Source organism: Microcaecilia unicolor, chromosome 1 (assembly GCF_901765095.1).
Source record: "Microcaecilia unicolor chromosome 1, aMicUni1.1, whole genome shotgun sequence".
NCBI lineage: Eukaryota > Metazoa > Chordata > Amphibia > Gymnophiona > Siphonopidae > Microcaecilia > Microcaecilia unicolor.
In genome coordinates, this window is record NC_044031.1 from 387,277,965 (window position 1) to 387,291,021 (window position 13,057).

Below are 13,057 nucleotides of genomic sequence, written 5' to 3' on the forward strand. Positions count from 1 at the left end.
AAATAGCCAAGCAATGGTGCTCTCACCTACTGCAAAACAAGAACACAGTAAACAGGAAATAGAGCTCACCAGAAAGCAAAGAGTGACAAGGTGGAAAACTATCTGGGCTCTTGTGCGACCAACGGCCAGACAACCCAGCCATCATGGGAAGGCACCTTTCAGTCCTTGCATCTGTCATGCCGACGCACACTCGAAGAAGAATCTGCTCAGCAGTGAAGCACAATCGAGAGCTGTATCGAATTGGTATCTGCGAGTGGCAAGGCAAACAAAGACGAATCCTGTTATCCTGAAATACCTCCTGTTTCCAGAAGCCCAAACAAGACAGTCACCGACTTGGAGGAGTCGAGCCCTAGAAGAAGCAAGACAGATAGAGAAGGCCGTCTGGACTGGTCTGGTATGATTAAAGGAAAAATTATTAGGTAAGAACATAATTTTCCTTCCATGCATCAATATCAGACCAGTCCAGACTAAAGGGATGTAGCAAAGCAGTCACAGGAGTAGGGTGGGTCAGGAACAAAAATTCAATGCACCATAGGATAAAAGAAAACATCCACAAAAACTCTGAGTGGCAAACTAGAAAGGAACTGCGGCAAGCAGAGACATCCAGAGATCCCCTGAAAGAGAAACCAAAACCTCCACAAGAGACAAAAGCCCCAGGAAGGGAAAGAACCCAGAGCCCCCAGGAGAGCTTGAGGAATAAGCCTATGAAATAACTGATAGACCAGAACAAAATCAAACAAGCATCAAGGAGAGAAGAAGCAATGAACTACTCTCTGAGCTGACGCAAAATCGACTTCTCACCACAGGAGAAGACAGGAAGCAGTAAGACAGAACCGAAAGTGGCCTAGACCCTAACCAGACTAAGAGAGCTATGACCTAGGAACAAGACGTATGATGGCTCGAGCCCAAGGACCCCTAAAGAAAGGGTACTAGATCACCACCAGCGGCTCACACATTGCACGCGCAGGAGAATATCCAGGAACAAAGAAACGCTCCATCTCCAGAGAAAAACACTGTCGAAGTACGAAAGGAAAGAGATGTCCTGCATCCAGGAAAGAATTTTCGCTAGGGCTCAGCAAGAAAGCCAAATGTGGGCCCCAGACAACTGCAGCGCAAGGGCCACACAAGTATCACAGGCAAGGAGCCTGGTAGACGAGGAGAAAGGTGGCTAGGCCAAATCTCCAGAGATGGCACCAGGGACAACCCTAGAAATTACAGTGTTCGCCCACATCATAGAGAGTGAGGTGCGCCCCGAAGCTGCCATCCCAAACTGAAACTTAGTTCGACCAGCAGCAAAGCTGCAAAACTTGACCCCCCCCCCCCCCCCCCCGGATCAATGCCCAGCGTCCAGAGACAAAGCAAGGATCAGCAGATAACCATAGCTGGAAGAGGGCGCAACGGCCAGAGCCAGGGCTGGACCGCCAGAGACTGTGGCTGGTTCACCATCCAGAGCAGGGTCAAGACCTACCATTTAGAAAAGAAGCAAGGCTCACCATGCAGACACGGAGCTATAGTAGCTAGCCTTGACAGACAGGGACAGATCCAAAAGATGTGAAACATGTCAGGAAACAGAATGGCATTCCCGGGAGAAACAGTCTGTCATAACAGACAAAAGCAACTCTGAAAGAGCCATAATGACCGCCCCAAGAGTAACCTGATGGCAGAATTGCCAAAGATAGGGTGTCCATTTCGCCAGAAAAAGAAAGGCAGCCCAGAGACAAGATGGCAGTTCAAATTGAAGGAAGCCAGGCTCGCAGACCAGACAAGTCAGACGGTCAGCCCCTAAGGAACACACCTCGACATAAGAAGAGGTAGTATGACAGTCGCGAAAGAGAGAGCTAGAATGCCATCCAAAGAAAAAAAGATGCCAAGCAAGGAGACCAGACACTAGTTCCGTAAGATAACAGAACACCAGCAACCCCCCCCCCCCATGCAGAAAGACCTGGGGGGGGGGGGGGAAGAGAGAAGGGGGGCAGACAGTGCCCAGAGAGAAACAAAAGGAAAGCTCCCAAAGGACCTATCTGAAAGAAAAAAGGCAAAGGAAGACTGCTATAGGCGTCAGAACACTGAACAAAGAAGTAGAACACCTGAAACCCAGCTTGCATGACTGAAAAGCAATTCCCAAATGGAAAAACATAGCAAGAAACATACTCCAGAAATCTGCCAAGGCAGGCTAGCACAGTAAATTACACCCATCCAAGTCAAGAATGATCAAATCAAGGAATCTGCACACAGAAGCTCTATGCAGAACAAAGGCGGGCACAGCACCCAGTACTAAACAAGTACAGAGAAGCCAACATGGTTTCAAGGAAAGTATACTAATTAGGCCATAGTAAGGTTCCCAAAAAGGTTCTGAATGGAGCCAAGTGCTAAAATCAAAAGCCCAACAGTGACCAGGAAAGCTTGTCCTCCCAGAGTGAGCTAGGAACAAAAGGCCACCTCTGACACCAGAAAGGCCGAATGTAAAATAAAGTACGAAGCAGAAGCAGGGGAGAGACAGACAGCACAACATCCCAGGGAAAAACACAGCTGAAAGAAAAGCCAGGCTACAGAGCCTCCACCTTCCCCTATAACCAGGGGCTGTAGACAACCAAGTAACACAACACCCGCAGACTGAAACCACCTCATGAAAGCCAGTCACTCAGTCTGGAGAGAAAGTCGAAGGCCGGTTTAGGAAGTCATCCTGCAAGTAAAAAGACAGCTTTTTTTCTTTTTAAAAGCGAAGAGACAGAAGCTCAGCCAATGCCACACAAGTGGAAGACCCTACTGCTGAAAGGAAATGAAATGGTCCAAAAAAAACTCCAAGCAGGGCAAGCAAAATAAGGGCAGAAAAAACAAGCAAAATCTTCCAAGGAGCTGACCAGCAAGCCTACCTAAGGAAAAGAATCAGGCGGGAAACAGAGAAGGCTTCTTGAATGCAACTGCTGTGAACACCAGCGCCCACAGAGGCCAACACCGTGAAGCCTGTGGCTGAAGCATTCCCATAGAGAAAGAAGCACGCTGGAGGAGAAACAGATCCTGTGAGCACCCCTGGGAGGGTGCGGGAAAACAAAAGATCCCAGCAGACCCAAGCACTCCGCTAAAGAAAGGAAAAGAAAAGGCAGCCCAAAATGGCTCCAACGTGCAGAAAGCTCAGCGGATCAGCAGACCGCAAGGAGAACATCTTCACTGACACACCAAAGCCTGCCCCCTCCCTCCCCCCCAAAAAAAACAAAACAAAAAGAGCACCAACCAGACTGACAGGGAACCCTCCGAAGCCAACAATCCACCCCGACAAAAAGATAGTGGTGCTTACATGTGCCATAGAAACTCTCCATTTTTGTTTTTAACGGAAGCAAGGAAAAAAAACTTCTTACCTCTCAACAGCAGAAAGCCAAACAGAGTGGTATAGTTCATATTGCAATGTGGAGGAAACATACACACAGTCTTGCTCAGACAAAGCAAATATAGCCTGCACATGCCACATCCAAGCCCACTTAGCCTCAAAGGCCTCAGGTGAGAGAGGGGAGAGGAGGGACCCAGTAACATTAAGTATCCCCTAGCTGGTAAATGAGGGACCCAGCAACACTGGGTGTCATTTGAAAAAACCCAAACCGGGTTACCATCACACCCCTTGATCAACTGTCCCCAGCCAAGCTGGGGTAGGAGCTAGCCAGCCATATCCAGAGGAGCTGCACATCCGTCCACCACCCGCTAGGAGACAGAGAAAAATAGGGTGTGAAGTACTTGGAACTATTTTCTCCGTCTCCTTCTACTGGTGGATGGACAAAGCCCATTAGTCTGGACTGGTCTGGTATTGATGACAAGGAATAAATAGACTTATCTAGAATAACTCAGAAGCTGAGCTAGGAGTTCTTGGCTTTACGTCCAAGGACCCTGGTGCTGGGTCTTAGTTTTGTTCTTTGATTTCCTTGTATATATTATATTTGAGAGTAAAACCTGTATGGTTTCTGACCCTATTAAATGCTATAATTTCTGAGGAAGAATTGAGAGTTATGGCATGATTTACTAGCTTTCACTGTACGACTGGCTTTGAGGTGATAATCTGAGATTGCAATCTACGATTACATTTCATTAACTATTTCCTTAATCTTGGCCCAAGGATTACCTTATGACTGTGGATGAAGATTTTTCTTTGTTACAACTACTACTACAAATCATTTCTACAGCGCTACCAGTCGTACGCAGCGCATCACAACTGAACATGAAGAAAAGACAGCCCCTGCCCAAAAGACCTTACAATCTAAATCAGGACGGACGGACAAGACAAATAAAGGTAGGACAGACAGATAGGACACATAGGGAAAAGGGGATTATTGAAGAGAGGAAGACAGGACAAATAAGGGATAAGGGTAGGACAGACAGATAGGACACATAGGGAAAAGGGGATATTGAAAAGAGGAAGACAAGATAAAGGTTACTAGCAAATGACAAGTTAGGAATCAAAAGCAGCATCAAACAGGTAGGCCTTTAGCCCGGATTTGAAGGCAGCCAGGGATGGAGCTTGACGCAATGGCTCAGGAAGTCTATTCCAGGCATAAGGTGTAGCGAGATAAAAGGAACGGAGTCTGGAGTTAGCAATGGAGGAGAAGGGTGCAATTAGAAGAGATTTGCCTAGTGAACGGAGTTCCTGGGAAGGAGTGTAGGGAGAGATGAGGGTGGAGAGGTAGTGAGGGGCTGTAGAGTGAATGCACTTAAAGGTCAATAAGAGGAGCTTGAATTGTATACGGAAACGGATAGGGAGCCAGTGAAGTGACTTCAGAAGAGGGCTGATATGGGCATAGCGACTTTGGCGAAATAACTGTTGCTGTGATTAAACTATTGAAATTTGGAAAAAAGGTATCCTTACAAACTGGATAGCTAAGGAATGACCTACAGTGTACCAACAATGTGTTCAACGTATACATTTGTTAACTGTGGAACAACAGTTTTGGCCAGAAGGTCATTACAGTGGAGAAAAACTTTCTGAACATATGGAAACCTTTCTAGTGTACTTAGAATCCACATGCAAGGAGTAGAATATTCAATTATGCTTTGGTATTTAATTGTAATATTGGAAATATGACAGGCCACCACTTCTTCAGGGAGAAAGTTAATTGGGGGGGGGGGGGGGGGGGAAGATTTCAGATATTATCCACTGTGGGCTTTCTGAGCCCTTATTTGGAGTTATCTCAAGGGAGTTTCTTACCATACTCCAGTCACGGAAGACTCAACCAAAGAGTAGTGTCATTTATAGGATATTGTTTAGTCTCTTAGTTGAGATATTTAGAGTTCCCTTTTGAAATGGTCTACAGTAAGTAAAGAGGGAAGGAATCACGATAACTGGGGGGGGGGGGGGGGCAGGGGTTAGAGTTTACTCAATTTTTTGGGAATGAAAAAACTGCTGGGAAGGGGGGTGGGGGACAAAAACAATTGTATGGAGGAATATTCAAACACTAATTTCAGACTGGCCAAGACCGCTTCACTGGTTTCCAAAAATTTTACTTGTATCAAATGGATGAAAAAAAATGCTCTAAACAAGTACCATTGTCTTTTCTCTTCCCCCCACCCCTAAGTAGGGTCAACACTGCACACCCAAATCAAACCCGACAAAGCAAGGCTACATAGTAACTCACCTACTCACTCATCAGGAATGGTCTGGAGAGATGATGAGGAACACATTTTTTATAAGGCTGAATATCAATTCTTCTGAATGGGTCATATTTAGTAATGTTTTTAATTGTTATTTTGATAACACTGACAAATAAAGAGTTTAAAAAATGGAAGAAAATGGAATGGCATGCAGCAAATTAATAGAAAGACAGGAGAGTACTTACAATTGGGCCATCCCCTCTCTCCAAGTATGGCTGGTGGTTGATGTGAACCATAGCAGGAAGCAGATACTGAAATAGAAAAATGAGCAGGCACTTGAAATTGATTAACCTACTAGAAATCCAATGTGAGTAAACATCAGTTTTCTACAATCAATGTGTCATTAACAAGCCTGGCTACAAAACTTACTGAAGACTGTCAAGTTAAAATAATTTGGCCTTGGTCAGATTCTGGTTTATCATTTTTGCACATTAGCCGAATAAATTAATGCTACTTCGTTTCTCTTTTGCCTATTTACTTCCAAAACTGAAATCACAATCATAAGCTCTCTTTCCCCAAATAAAAATAAATTTGTTTAACTGATATAGGGGCCTCACTATTATGTGATATTATCCAATGGAACCTAGTGCAGTGTGTAACAAGCTCTAGACTTAAAACAGATTTCCAGCACAGACTGCAGCACATGCGTGGATTTAACTGCACTGGCACATAAGGCCACATCAGTTACATATCACACTAAGAAAAGCTGGAATGCAGTAGAAGCCAACTCCTAGGAAAGTTTAGTCAAGACTTGTACCCTGCTTTCCCTGAAGACAAATAGAATATAAAAGACTCACTACTAAATACCTAGGCTGCCATTACATAACAAAAAAAAAAACCCATAAAGCAACAACAGACAGCATTATGTTTTTGTTAGCAAACCTTTTGCATGTTTTATGCCCATTTCTTTTTTTTCTAATAAGCAGCCTGAAAAGCAAGATAAAGGGAGGTTTGTGGGGGTGGGATCTGTACCTCAAAAGACACCCAAAGACTTAGATTAATGTTACTGATGTTTTGGGAAATCTCTTTCCAAACAGATGTAAATGTGTGGACAGAAGTCAATATTGCAAAGTACTGCAGCTTTACAGGTCTCTTCCACGGAGGCCAACCTTGTATGGGCTACATCCCTAAGACTGATATTTTGAGCTTTGACACACCCTTCTGAATGAAACCTGCTTGCAAATGAGCAATCTGGTTCAGTTCCTTTCCCCAAGTCCTGCTAGACCAGTCCAAACCAGTGGGCTATGTCCCCTGACCAGCAGATGCAGGTAGAAAAAAACTGACAGTTTCCCGTAACACTTGTATAAGCACAGGTGCAGCCTGGAGCTTGGCAGTATACTTTATCAAAGCCAGAACTAACCTTTCAGAACAAACCCAAAGACTCCAAAATCAGAACAATTTGACTAGATGAAAATTCAGGGGCATATGGAGAATTGATTTCTTATGAATTAAATGTAAACACAGCCTGCACCCACAACACTGCTTTCCCCCCAACCCAATAATAAATGAAGATCATAACTAGCACATTTCCTACATAGAAGTTATCATACAAAATAATTATTTTGTCCGATTCTCATGCCAAGTAATAGCAATATAAATCTCTCCACTACTCAATTTACACCGTTTCAATACCTTTCAGGCTTGTAGATGGTACAATATATAAATACTACTACTACCACCACCAGGCACACTATGAAATATAAAACCTGAAAAAAATCCTAATTCCAATATACATGTAGCAAACCTACCAAACAACAGTAGCATTAATTCCTATGTTTCAAACATGAATCCTACCTTTAGAGGCACCATTACAATATTACATTAGGTCCTAGACAGCGAAAGTACATACCTGTAGAGGGTATTCTCCAAGGACAGCAGGCTGATTGTTCTCACTGATAGGTGACGTCCAACGGCAGCCCAGGACCAGAAAAACTTCCCTAGCAACAAACGTTTGCTAGCCTCGCGCTCCTGTGCGCACCGCGCATGCGCGTCTGTCTTCCCGCCCAAACGCGAGAGTGCTCGTCAGTCCAGTACACAACTCCGAAGGGGAGGTGGGCGGGATTGTGAGAACAATCAGCCTGCTGACCTCGGAGATTACCCTCTACAGGTATGTAGCTTTCGCTTTCTCCGAGGACAAGCAGGCTGCTTGTTCTCACTGATGGGGTATCCCTAGCCCCCAGGCTCACTCAAAACAATAAACATGGTCAATTGGGCCTTGCAACGGCGAGGACATAACTGAGATTGACCTAACATGTAAACAACTAAGAGAGTGTAACCTGGAACAGAATAAAAATGGGCCGAGGGGGGGGGGGGGGGGGGGGGGGGGGGAGTTGGATTCTAAACTCCAAACAGGTTAACACCGACTGCCCAAACCGACTGTCGCGTCGAGTATCCTGCTGAAGGCAGTAATGAGATGTGAATGTGTGGACAGATGACCACGTCGCAGCCTTGCAAATCTCTTCAATAGTGGCTGACTTCAAGTGGGCCACTGACGCAGCCATGGCTCTAACATTATGAGCCGTGACATGACCCTCAAGAGTCAGCCCAGCCTGGGTGTAAGTGAAGGAAATGCAATCTGCTAGCCAATTAGATATGGTGCGTTTCCCTACAGCCACACCCCTCTTGTTGGGATCAAAAGAAACAAATAATTGGGGGGACTGTCTGAGGGGCTGTGTCCGCTCGAGATAGGCCAATGCTCTCTTGCAGTCCAATGTGTGCAGTTGATGTTCAGCAGGGCGGGTATGCGGACGGGGGAAGAATGTTGGCAAGACAATTGACTGGTTCAGATGGAACTCAGACACCACCTTTGGCAAAAACGTAAGGTGAGTGCGGAGGACTACTCTGTTATGATGAAATCTGGTATAAGGAGCATGAGCTACTAAGGCTTGAAGCTCACTGACTCTGCGAGCTGAAGTAACTGCCACCAAGAAAATGACCTTCCAGGTCAAGTACTTGATGGCAGGAATCCAGTGGCTCAAAAGGAGCTTTCATCAGCTGGGTGAGAACGACGTTGAGATCCCATGACACAGTAGGAGGTTTGATAGGGGGCCTTGACAAAAGCAAACCTCTCAAAGTGAACAACTAAAGGCTGTCCAGAAATCGACTTACCTTCTACACGGTAATAAGCACTGATAGCACTAAGATGAACCCTTACGGAGTTGGTCTTGAGACCAGACTCGGATAAGTGTAGAAGGTATTCAAGCAGGGTCTGTGTAGGACAAGAGCAAGGATCTAGGGCCTTGCTGTCACACCAGACGGTAAACCTCCTCCATAGAAAGAAATAACTCTTTTTAGTGGAATCTCCATGACAGCAGTATACAGGTCCCTGGGGCAGTTTTAGTGGGTACTGCAGTGCACTTCAGGCAGGCGTACCCAGGCCCATCCCCTCCCCCACCTGTTACACTTGTGGTGTAAATGTGAACCCTTCAAAACCCACCCGGGACCCACTGTACCCACATGTGGGTGCCCCCCTTCACCCATAAGGGTTATGGAAGTGGTGTACAGTTGTGGGGAGTGGGTTTTGGGGGGGCTCAGCACACAAGGTAAGGGAGCTATGCACCTGGGAGCAATTTATGAAGTCCACTGCAGTGCCCCCTAGGGTGCCCGGTTGGTGTCCTGGCATGTGAGGGGGACCAGTGCACTATGAATTCTGGCTCCTCTCACGACCAAAGGGCTTGTATTTGGTCGTTTTTGAAATGGGCGTCCTCGGTTTCCATTATGGCCGAAAACCGGGGACAACCATCTCAATATTTAGGTCGACCCCTCTCTAAGGTTGACCTAAATGTTGAGATTTGGGCGTCCCCAACCGTATTATCGAAACAAAAGATGGACACCCATCTTGTTTCGATAATACAGGTTTCCCGGCCCTTCGTGGGGCTGTCCTGCGAGGACGCCCTCATGAAAACTTGGGCGTCCCGTTCGATTATGCCCCTCCAGGTCTCCTCTCAATTAAGGACATACTTGATAAGTAAATTTTGGATAAATGTACAGAGATATCATATGTTTAATTCTTTTATAGCTCTCTTGTGGGGTACCCTGCTTTATAGATTTTAAATTGAAGAAATTTACATCTTTTTTTTTCCTTCTTTCTCTCTCTCTAATTCTCTAACAAGAGCATGATGAACCTATTGCCAATGGAATATGTATTTGGTGGTATATTAGAAAAGGATATCTGTGGGCGGATATATTTGGGAGGAGATAACCAAATACACTCTTGGAAGGCTACTTATCAAAAGTAAACGAAATAATATTTTACTGATATAAAATACAAAAGTATATTATGATGGACATGAGTTTTCTTTTTGGGGGGGGGGGGGGGGGGGTACGATGAGTCATAGATTTTGTGTTGTAGAAAATAAACGTACTTTACCCCTCCTTTCATTTTGTTTTACACACATCATTAAAGCAGGAAAAAGATTATACAAGGTTAAGAGATAGTAGGAAGTTTCTATTGATGAATGGTCTGGTAGGACTCGGGGAGGGGAAGGAGCACTCTGAGTGATCTGGATAGATAACCATGTCTAATACAATAGATGTGGCTATGGGTAAGCCTTGGAGGAGGCTGACGGGAATAGGAGGAAGAAGAGGGAGGGGGAAGAGGGTGGATTTACAAGCATATTTGAAGCTATATGGTTTGATGATGTGGGTTATATGTGGGGACCGGGGATGGGAGGGATTACTTTGACTCTGTGTGAGCACTGGAATGAAAAGTGGGAGGCTGTTTTTTTGAGGTGCGGTTCTGAAGGCCTTGGGCCCCCTTCTGTTTTCTTTACCAAAGGGTAGGGTTGGGGTCATAGGCTGGGGCGACCTTTCCCTTTAAAGATGAGAGGGAGACACTGTGTCATAATTACCAATAGCGGAGAAAATAAGATCCCTTAAATTAATTTCGTGAAATGTGAATGGAGTAACCTCTCCCATTAAACGACAAAAATTATTGCAAATTTTGAACCATCAGAAAGCAGATATAGCGTTCCTGCAGGAGACTCATTTATCCTTGGTAGAACATAATAAATTTAAGAAATGGTGGGAAGGCCAATTATTAGAAGTCCCAGCAATGGATCGTTAAGCAGGTGTGATAATACTGTTCAGGAAAACATTAGACGTACAAATACAAGGATGTTGGAAAGCGAAGGATGGCAGATATACCACAGCCAAGATCACAATTAATAAACAAGTATTACTTATAGTTAATGTCTACGCTCCTAATATCTATATATATAAAACTCACCCTCAACGTTCTATTGTCTGCTGACGTCACTGAAGCCAAGGTTCGTATGTTTGAAGTTCTGAAGCCACGAAAATCACAGTCTCTGGGCCCCGCCCTCACTTCAAACGTTATGAAGTTGAGGGCGGAGCAGACTCTCACCTCCAACGATCTACTCAGGCCACAAACTCCGGATTTCCACACTGTAGCTCTGCTCCGCCCTCGCGTCAAAACGCGAAGACGTCGAGAGCGGAGCACGAAAACCGCCACCCACACAGAGCTACAACGGAAACAGCAGCGGTGCATGCCACGAACCAGGTAAAACCGCGACGAGCCATGCAGCAATGAAACCCTTGCTAGCGCCCGTTTCATTGCGCTCAGAAACGGACATTTGTTTACCAGTATATAATAAAGGATTTTTAAAGTCGCTGATCCACACCATAACCAAACATCATAACATCCCTATGATCATGGGTGGAGATCTTAATATGGTCCACGATTCTACTTTAGATACATCTGTAGGTCATAGGGCTGAGAGGGGGGTCTCCATCTCGTGGGATTCCCTTACTTTGCTCGGCTCTACAATTGATAGATATATGGCGGACTTTACATCCAGAGGAGAGAGATTACACTCACCTTTCTAGGGCTCATGCATCTCAATCAAGAACTGAATATTGGTTACTGTCCAAGGCTTTATTCTCCATGATTCAACACAACGGTATAGGCCCTTATGGTGTTTCGGATCACGCGTTTATTTGGTGTACCTTGGCATTAAGATCAGGGGAAGGCCAGACATCTAGATGGCAGTTTCCCACATATTTGTATGAGGATAATGAATTCTGGGAATACCTACTGCATCAGTGGACAGATTATCAAGTTAACAATGCTAGTCATCGTGGAGATCCGGTATTGTTTTGGGAAGCGGCCAAGGCGGTTCTTAGAGGAACAATAAATAGCATACACGAGTTCTAAAAGGAAAGCCAGAGATAAAGAAATACTTCGTTTAGATCAAAAGGATAGGGAAGTGCATAGAAGATACGGTAAAATTACGTATCATACCTGATAATTTTCTTTCCATTAATCATAGCTGATCAATCCATAGACTGGTGGGTTGTGTCCATCTACCAGCAGGTGGCGATAGAGAGCAATCCTTTTGCCTCCCTATATGTGGTCATGTGCTGCTGGAAACTCCTCAGTATGTCGATATCAAAGCTCCATCCGCAGGACTCAGCACTTAGAGAATTACACCCACAAAGGGACACACTGCCCAGCTCACCACCGCCGAAACGGGGGAGGTGAATCAACCCAGCTCATCCCCACACAAGTGGGGGAGGGGAATCCGTCCAGCTCATCCCCGCGGAGCGGGGGAGGGACACCACACCCGCCGATGCGGGGGGATCTGGCTTATCCTGCAACCGCAACCGCGGGAGAAGCTGACTGACCCTAACACCGCCAAAGCGGGAGGGGTACAAAGCTGCCCTACAGCCGCAAGAAGCGGGAGGGAGCGCCGGCAGAATTTAGGTCTCAATGCAGCCCCGTAAAACGGAGGGGAGAGGAATGCAGCAGCTCACTGTAACACAAAATCGTCTCAACTCTTGAAGAATCCAATTGAAAAAACTTGAACACGAAGTCCTCCTTAACAGGAACTGAAGACTAAACTTGAACCTGAAATGCAACCAGAATATAAACAGTACAGATATCTGGGAGGGGCTATGGATTGATCAGCTATGATTAATGGAAAGAAAATTATCAGGTATGATACATAATTTTACCTTCCATATCATCATGCTGATCAATCCATAGACTGGTGGGATGTACCGAAGCAGTACTCACCCAGGGCGGGACACAGAAATCCCTGACCGCAACACTGAAGCTCCAAAACGGGCCTCCGCCCGAGCAGCCACAGTCAAGCGGTAATGTCTGGAGAAGGTATGAGCCGATGCCCAAGTTGCCGCCCTACAAATCTCTTCCAAGGAGACGGACTCGGCCTCTGCCATCGAGGCCGCCTGTGCTCTAGTGGAGTGAGCCTTAAGCTGGATAGGCGGCACCTTCCCTGCGGCCACATAAGCCGCTGCAATGGCTTCCTTGACCCATCGTGCCACTGTAGGCTTGGCAGCCTGCAGACCCTTACGAGGACCTGCGAACAGCACAAACAGATGATCCGACTTCCGGAATCATTGGTCACTTCCAAGTATCTGATGATGACTCGTCTCACATCTAAAT

At 45.7% G+C, this 13,057-nt stretch overlaps 1 protein-coding gene across 1 annotated transcript in view; it reads right to left on the reverse strand.

Moving 5' to 3' along the window:
• DDX17 (DEAD-box helicase 17) overlaps nucleotides 1–13,057 on the reverse strand; it is a 277,343-nt gene that overhangs the window by 129,327 nt on the left and 134,959 nt on the right. Inside the window, exon 5 of the mRNA XM_030210742.1 lies at nucleotides 5,817–5,882. Within this exon, the coding sequence (XP_030066602.1) occupies nucleotides 5,817–5,882 (66 nt within the window). The remainder of the gene's footprint in view (nucleotides 1–5,816; nucleotides 5,883–13,057) is intronic.